General features: G+C 25.1%; 1 protein-coding gene across 1 annotated transcript; it reads right to left on the bottom strand.

Moving 5' to 3' along the window:
• Window positions 1-618: 618 nt before the first annotated feature.
• On the bottom strand, window positions 619-7,602 carry LOC107457486 (delta(3,5)-Delta(2,4)-dienoyl-CoA isomerase, mitochondrial). Its single transcript, XM_071187264.1, has 5 exons — window positions 7,518-7,602; window positions 6,727-6,854; window positions 5,151-5,264; window positions 2,106-2,270; window positions 619-720 (listed from the first exon to the last, which is right to left on the bottom strand). The coding sequence occupies exons 1-5, from the start codon at window positions 7,600-7,602 to the stop codon at window positions 619-621; spliced, it is 594 nt and encodes a 197-aa protein (XP_071043365.1).
• Window positions 7,603-8,431: the final 829 nt, after the last annotated feature.

Here is an 8,431-nt window from a genome sequence, read left to right as displayed (position 1 = left end):
AGGATTTTTAACTTATTTTTAGTGAGTATACTTTTAAAAAATATATTACATGAAAAATAGAAATAGGGCATAGCAAAATATTAATTTTTTTTAATAAAGGACTGCATTAGAAAGAGTTCAAATTTTAAATACATGCACGAGAAATAATTCTAAATATTCTGGTCAGATATGTTTCAATAATTTATGAGATATATATATATCAAAATATGGCATTTTTCTATTCAGGTGAGAGTAAAAAAATGATCCATGCTTCAAACTTAAATCTAAATGGTCACCAAGAAGAAAAAATATATAATTAACATAAAATAATTTTATTTGAAATATTTAAAATACAAATCTTCCAAATACAAAAACATCGTTAAGCTATGAAAACACAATATATTTTTCTTTTATTGTAAGTAATAAAAAAATTGCTCAAAGCAATAAGTTTAGGTAAGTTGAAAGTATTCTTCATTTAATAGCAAAAACAACTGACAGAAAAACTGGAACAATATACAAGTTTTTATGTAGAAAAATGGCTCTTAACTTTTAAGGAGCAACTTTATAATAATTAAACAAGAAAAAAAAACACTTCCCACATATATAAAACTTAATAAAATATCCATTACTACTGTTCAATTACAACTTTGAATACTTAGGAGGCTTATCAGATTTGTTTATAGTAGCTTCAGCAGCCTTTAACACATCTTCACTTTGTAACATGGTCATATTCCAATATGTCTGTTAAAAAAAAAATAAAGAAATAAATACTAATGTAGTGTAACATTAATCAGATTTTCAAAAATGTAGGAAAGGAATTGAAGTTCAAATTTAAAAATAAGTGAGGAGACAGAAAAGCATTTTCTAAGTTTACACTAATGATGATTTCTCACTCTAAAAAGTATTACACTACTTTTCATGATTCTTAAATAATTTTAATTTTAAATATTTAAACATGAATTTTTACAAATAAAAACAACATGTAAATAATATAGAATATGGAAAAAATATCAGGATTAAACAATTTCTGAAGAACATAATCCTTAGCTAACTATAACTAAAATATTAATTAGTTATATTTATTTTAACTGGAGAAGGTGCGCATATTTGTGATCCAATGCTTGTCAAACTAATTATCTAGAGATAACACCTTTCTTATGTCTAGAACATTACCTTTACCCTCTGCTCAGTTTTATGTGAATGTATTATAATGCTTTCTATTTCTACAATGCTTTTAAGCTTTAAGTTGAAAAAATATATTTAAATATTTCCACAATGCTTACTTTAAGTACTATGTACAATGCAGTTTGAGTCAATGTACCTTTCTGGCATAATTCCAAACTGGTTTCAAAATCAAGCAGAAACTAATATACTTCCTACTCTTATGACTATTCACATGTTAAAGGTGAAAGCAAGTCAAATGTTGTTTTAAGTAAGGAATTTAACTGAGTATCATCAATATTTTAATCTCCAATTTTCTCAATAAAAAAAAATTTCAACAAGGCTTTATATTTCCTTTATTTATGTTAAACAAAGTAGTATAACTAAAGAAAATATTTACAAATTTTTATAAAAATATAGATTAGTAATAAAAGTTCACATTTGTGAAATGTTTAAGTAATATGGTAGCATATCCAAATTCCTAAAACTGGCAAAAATCGGTAAACCATTAGAAAAATGCTTCGTTATCATGGGTAAAGATGTATCATACCCTCAAAGTTCAGCGGTTCCAAGGGTCGGCAAAAACTTAATTATTTACCAGACTAGTTACGGGTATCTGGGAAAAATGAGATTTAATACCTGGCCAGATATTATAGCATTTATGCAAAACATAACTCTGATAATATTTCATTCAACAACTATTTTACAATAAACATTTCTAAGTAAATTTATTACATACTAAATAATTACATATTTATTTCTTTATGTTTCAAAGTATATTTAAAAAAGCTTGAAAAAGAAATTTGAGATAACATATCAGATGTAAAATGATTAATACAAATATATGTTTACTATGGAGTCATCTGCAAATAGGCAACCTTCATAATAAGTTCTTAATAGGCATATGCATGGAATGTAGATTATGTTATAAACATTAAAGAATAAATCTACAGAAATATATTTACCATGAATTGCAACCCATCTTGAACACTGTGATCCCTAGAGAAGTTCAAAGCCACTTTAGTTCCTTGAATTGCAACGGGACTTTTTGATGCAATAACTTTAGCCAAGCCAAAAGCTGCACCCATTAGAGCTTCTTTTGTAGGAAATATTTTTCCAACTAGTCCTATCTAGAAATAATAAATTAACTTTATTAAAAAACACAATAAAAAGATAAAAAAAGTTATTTTAAATCTATAAGGACATAGCATGCTAACAAATATGCTCTTTTAAAAAAAAATTTAAATATTGGTTCATTAAATCTTATTACCATTATTATTATTATCTTATTTATCATTAAGTCTTATATCTTATCTTATTTATCATTAAGTCTTATATCTTATCTTATTTATCATTAAGTCTTATATCTTATCTTATTTATCATTAAGTCTTATATCTTATCTTATTTATCATTAAGTCTTATATCTTATCTTATTTATCATTAAGTCTTATATCTTATCTTATTTATCATTAAGTCTTATATCTTATCTTATTTATCATTAAGTCTTATATCTTATCTTATTTATCATTAAGTCTTATATCTTATCTTATTTATCATTAAGTCTTATATCTTATCTTATTTATCATTAAGTCTTATATCTTATCTTATTTATCATTAAGTCTTATATCTTATCTTATTTATCATTAAGTCTTATATCTTATCTTATTTATCATTAAGTCTTATATCTTATCTTATTTATCATTAAGTCTTATATCTTATCTTATTTATCATTAAGTCTTATATCTTATCTTATTTATCATTAAGTCTTATATCTTATCTTATTTATCATTAAGTCTTATATCTTATCTTATTTATCATTAAGTCTTATATCTTATCTTATTTATCATTAAGTCTTATATCTTATCTTATTTATCATTAAGTCTTATATCTTATCTTATTTATCATTAAGTCTTATATCTTATCTTATTTATCATTAAGTCTTATATCTTATCTTATTTATCATTAAGTCTTATATCTTATCTTATTTATCATTAAGTCTTATATCTTATCTTATTTATCATTAAGTCTTATATCTTATCTTATTTATCATTAAGTCTTATATCTTATCTTATTTATCATTAAGTCTTATATCTTATCTTATTTATCATTAAGTCTTATATCTTATCTTATTTATCATTAAGTCTTATATCTTATCTTATTTATCATTAAGTCTTATATCTTATCTTATTTATCATTAAGTCTTATATCTTATCTTATTTATCATTAAGTCTTATATCTTATCTTATTTATCATTAAGTCTTATATCTTATCTTATTTATCATTAAGTCTTATATCTTATCTTATTTATCATTAAGTCTTATATCTTATCTTATTTATCATTAAGTCTTATATCTTATCTTATTTATCATTAAGTCTTATATCTTATCTTATTTATCATTAAGTCTTATATCTTATCTTATTTATCATTAAGTCTTATATCTTATCTTATTTATCATTAAGTCTTATATCTTATCTTATTTATCATTAAGTCTTATATCTTATCTTATTTATCATTAAGTCTTATATCTTATCTTATTTATCATTAAGTCTTATATCTTATCTTATTTATCATTAAGTCTTATATCTTATCTTATTTATCATTAAGTCTTATATCTTATCTTATTTATCATTAAGTCTTATATCTTATCTTATTTATCATTAAGTCTTATATCTTATCTTATTTATCATNATATATATATTACTTAATGTGTTCCATTTTTGCTTAAATTTTTTCTTTTTGAATGCTCCTCACACTATGATAGTGATATATTTTGCTTTGGTTGCATAAATATATTTTTAGAAGGCAATCCTTTTCGCAGATATAATCGTGTGAGCTGATGACAAGATTATGCCTTCTCATTATTATGTTTTGGGGCTTTTTAAAAATTTTTTTAAAATATTTTTTTTAATAATTTTTCTTCTTCACTTTTCATTAATCTGTATTATTTTCTATGTTTTATCTACATTTTCAACTTATATATATATATGTATATATATATATGTAATATAACTTCATCTATCACTTACTACTTCAATAGTTAAATATAATTTATACAGGGATCCCCTCAATTTCAGAAAAAAATTCCCTGACTTTTCTAGGTATATTAAGAAAATTTTAATAAAAATCCAGACCATATTTTATCTGTATTATGCAATTTTCTATACTATGCTATGCAATCAGAAAACTTTGATTTTCTTATTTGTAATGTCGAATATTCGATTTTGTGAGCAAAAAAATATTGAATGATGATGGAAGGGTAGATAAGCTTCACTAAAATGTGAAATTTTTACAACAAATATTTGCAATGAATGTTAGATTTATTTAACTCTGATCTTAATAACTGATTACTGTTACTAACAATTCTAAGATTGGACATTTTACTGGCATGACATAGGCTTCTATGACATTTTCCAGGCTTTTGTAAAAATATACAGCTCTTCCTGACTATTCCTTGCTTTTTAGAATCAAAATAAAATTCCTAAACTATTCTAAGTTTTCCCTGTTCTCCCTGGCTCATGGAATCCCTGCTCATACTAAATAAAACAAGTGTCATTAGAATAAACAAGATTTAAATTTCATGACTATAATACAGGATCTTAGTGGAAGATAAATAAAATAAAATTTTAAAAAACATTCAATTTTCTAGGTTTAAGGGCCTGCAGAAGAAAAGAAAAAAATTTGTTTGACCATGACTTAAAAAAGTATAGATATATTTTGTGAGCAAGCTTCCCAATACTTCTATACTCTTCATAGTTGATTCTCTGAAATTCATAAAATGTCCTGAATATGTTCTGCTATTCAAATATACAACATGTTATAAAAATCAATGAAAAAATTTCTTTTTTTACAAATTAAATATAGGATTGCCTTATGATGAAAAAAAAAGCAGCTTAATTGAGATATCACTTTGCTCATGAGATTTTAACATAATAAATATGATTTCATGAATGGAAGAATAACTCAAACGCTATATTATTAAGCATACATAAAAAAAAAAGAAAAGTATACCTCAATCTCAAAAAATGCTTCCTCAGAGCAATATCGAATATCACAAGCACAGACTAGATCCACACCTCCACCACTACATTTCCCATGAATGGCAGCAATAACAGGCTTTTGACACTAAAACATAAATTTAATTTCAGTTTAAGTAGCTTATATAAATTCAGAGTCTAAGGATAAAAATAAGTTTTAAAGGATATATATAAGACATTTTATAAGTTAAAATCAGGGTACTCCCTTAAAACAGCAGCAATGTGATATCAAAACTCTTGAACACTTGCAATGTAAACAAGTCAAGGACTCTTCCACAAAATGACACTTTAAAATCATATATGTATTTAGAATATGAACTAAAGTGTGCACATAATCTGGTAAAGTAAGCAAGATAGTTTATTATGAACTAAATAAAACAATGCAACATATAAAAACAAATAAAATTATACATATTACAACTTCTAAAAACACAAAATACATAGTAATGCATTTTGGAAGAAAAGCACATGCAATTCTTTGTAAAAATATCTACATCTCCATAGATAAAAGGCAAAGCCCTCACTCACTCATCACTAATTCTTTTACTTTCTATAAAGATAGAAGACTAACATTTGGAACTTAAATTCTCCATGAGATAAATAGAAAAACCAAAAAGTTTCATTTTGATATTTTATAATTATCAGGGTAATTACCCCAATTGAAAGTTAATGCTAAATAAAAGTTTTTCACATAGAAGTCTCAAATTTAATTTCAACTGTATATTCCTTATCAGATGAAGGAAAATACTAAAAAAGCTTAATTTAAATGGTTTTCAATTATTGGTGTAAGTAGCGTAATTGACAAGTAATGCTAAAAAACATGTTTTTATGAAGTTAGTTGGATTAAGTGTTTGATGAAGAGAGCAGAAGCATTGAGTTAGAGTAGGGGAAGAACAGTAAACAACCCTTACTGGGTTGAATTTGGGAAGGACAATCAGCTGGTCGCCTCAAGCGGTTGGTAATACATAGAATTATCAAAACATACAGCAGTGCTAATTTCTATTTTTACTAAAACTACTATATTTCCTAAGATGAATAGTACAGAACGGAGGCTTGCAAATTCTAAGCAGTTAGCCATTGGGAGACCATAGATTGACCGAGTCTAGAACAAGATGGCATTCTGATGAAAAAAATTCTCCTTCATAAGTTCCAATGAAAAAAGAGAGTGGCATAGCTTCTGTTTGTCAAAAGAAGTGGAGTACCAAGATAAAATTTTAAATACTGGCTTTGTTGGGTATTAAGGGATTAATTTTAATTTTGTTTCAGATAGGCATTAAGGAATGGCTTTCCTGCCAAGTGTAACCTTAAAAAGAGAAAATCTACTGACATATTTAGCTTATTACATATAGTGCCATCTCTTGCCTATCTTTTATAATTGAAAGAGATAATACTTAAGTAATTCATGATTGTTTATTTCTAATATGTATCCTAAAACATTATCATGATGTGACTGACAAGGTAAGCACAGTGTGCATTTCATTTCTTAATGTATTAGTACATTTTTCTAGTTCTTACAATTTTTATAAAACTAGGAGAATTATGAAACTCACATTTTCAACAGCATTGAAAGATTCTTGATATTTTGCTATTAGAGACAAAAGAAACTTGGCTTTTCTTGCTACATCACCTTTTCCAGCAACTTGAGATGTAATGTCTTGCATATCAGAATAATCCAACCCTGAAATATTTCCTTAATTAAAATCTAAAAAGATTTACAATGGAATTATTTAATGCTAGAAAATGTTGAAAATCATTGTATACCTAGACAGTCTGAAAATGCCAATGTGGCCCTTCTTTGAATTTTTTTAGTTCAGACCAATTATTAGTCTAAAATTAAAACACACCAACTGAATTTTTTTTTTTTTTTTTGTAATCTGGACATGTCTTCCATACATGATTCCGTATAAAGAAAAATTTTATCCAGCATTTTGCTTTTTTGATAGTATTGCATAATACCTGTTTTCACATTGCTCTATTAGTTTCATTGTTAAGCTAGTGCTTTTCTTGATAAAATATATGGAGCACAGAATTCCTCACATAACTGTGGAATCAAAATTAATAAACAAATATTGTGTGATCAAGCTCCTTTGCTCTGCTTAATTCTTTATATAAAATTGGCACATTTATAATAGATTTATCTAAAATTATTTTTTAGTATTTAGTATCAGAAATATATGTTTCCAACCAACAAGATGCTCTGGAGTAGTTGAACACTTAAAAGTGTATACACAAAATTCATTATCTAAGAAGATCTTAAATGAGAAAATTGTATTCAGCATAAAAATCAACTCAAATTCAGAAAAATAATAAAAACATGAAAGATAGAAACTTTCCAGCATACCTGCAGAGAAAAGATGCCCTGAACCTGAGATTACTACTGCTCTGCAATATCTATCATCTCTGATCTTTCGGAAACAATCCAGCATTTCCCTAAATTAAAACAGTATTAATTCACTGATATAGGGAGGGAATACAGGGAGGCTGATTTTGCCAATAAAATCAACAAATTTAACAGTTACTTTCATTCGGGACGTACACCAATTGTTTTTTAAATTAAATTTTTTAAATAAATTAATAATAATGTCTAAACTAAAAAATGTTGAAACTCTTAAAAATCATTACAGCTTTTTTAATCTTTCATTTACTAAAGTATTGTTTTGTAGTCTTTAAATAATCAATTTCTTAATTTTCAAAGTAATTTATAAGAATTTTAAATATAACTTCAGTAAAAAAAAAACTCTAAAATTTCAAATAAATTTTTTTTATCAAAACATATTAATATTTTTATAAGGGAAATAAGAATTAAAGAGTATAGATGTGGTTTGTTAAATTTCAATAATAGTTTCTAATGTAAAACATAACCTATATACCAAGCTGTTCGACATATGTTTCCAAGAATAGTGTATGTTATGTCCTCATATATATTGTGTGTGATATGTTTAAAACAGGGTTGGGTTTTTGACATGACAAGGGTATAATACTGGTTTAAACCATCAAAAACCCTTAAAAAACTGAAGTTTGCTAACAGATTTAAAATCTCAGAAATTTATATCCAAATGCATGTGCAGTAAAATTTTGCGCAAAAATTGTTTAAATATTTATATTTTGAAAAAAAAATTTTTTTTTGATATTTAAGAAAATTAAAAGTTTATTACTATGCATTTTTGACATATAAGGAACATATAACTAATATTTATAAGGAACTTACAAGTTATGTTGTATAAATACAAACTTGATACAAGTGTATGAAAAAAA

The sequence above is a fragment of the Parasteatoda tepidariorum genome, chromosome X1 (genome assembly GCF_043381705.1).
Source record: "Parasteatoda tepidariorum isolate YZ-2023 chromosome X1, CAS_Ptep_4.0, whole genome shotgun sequence".
Lineage (NCBI taxonomy): Eukaryota > Metazoa > Arthropoda > Arachnida > Araneae > Theridiidae > Parasteatoda > Parasteatoda tepidariorum.
The sequence above is the reverse complement of the archived record's forward strand: the minus strand, read 5'-3'. Positions and strand labels throughout refer to the sequence as shown.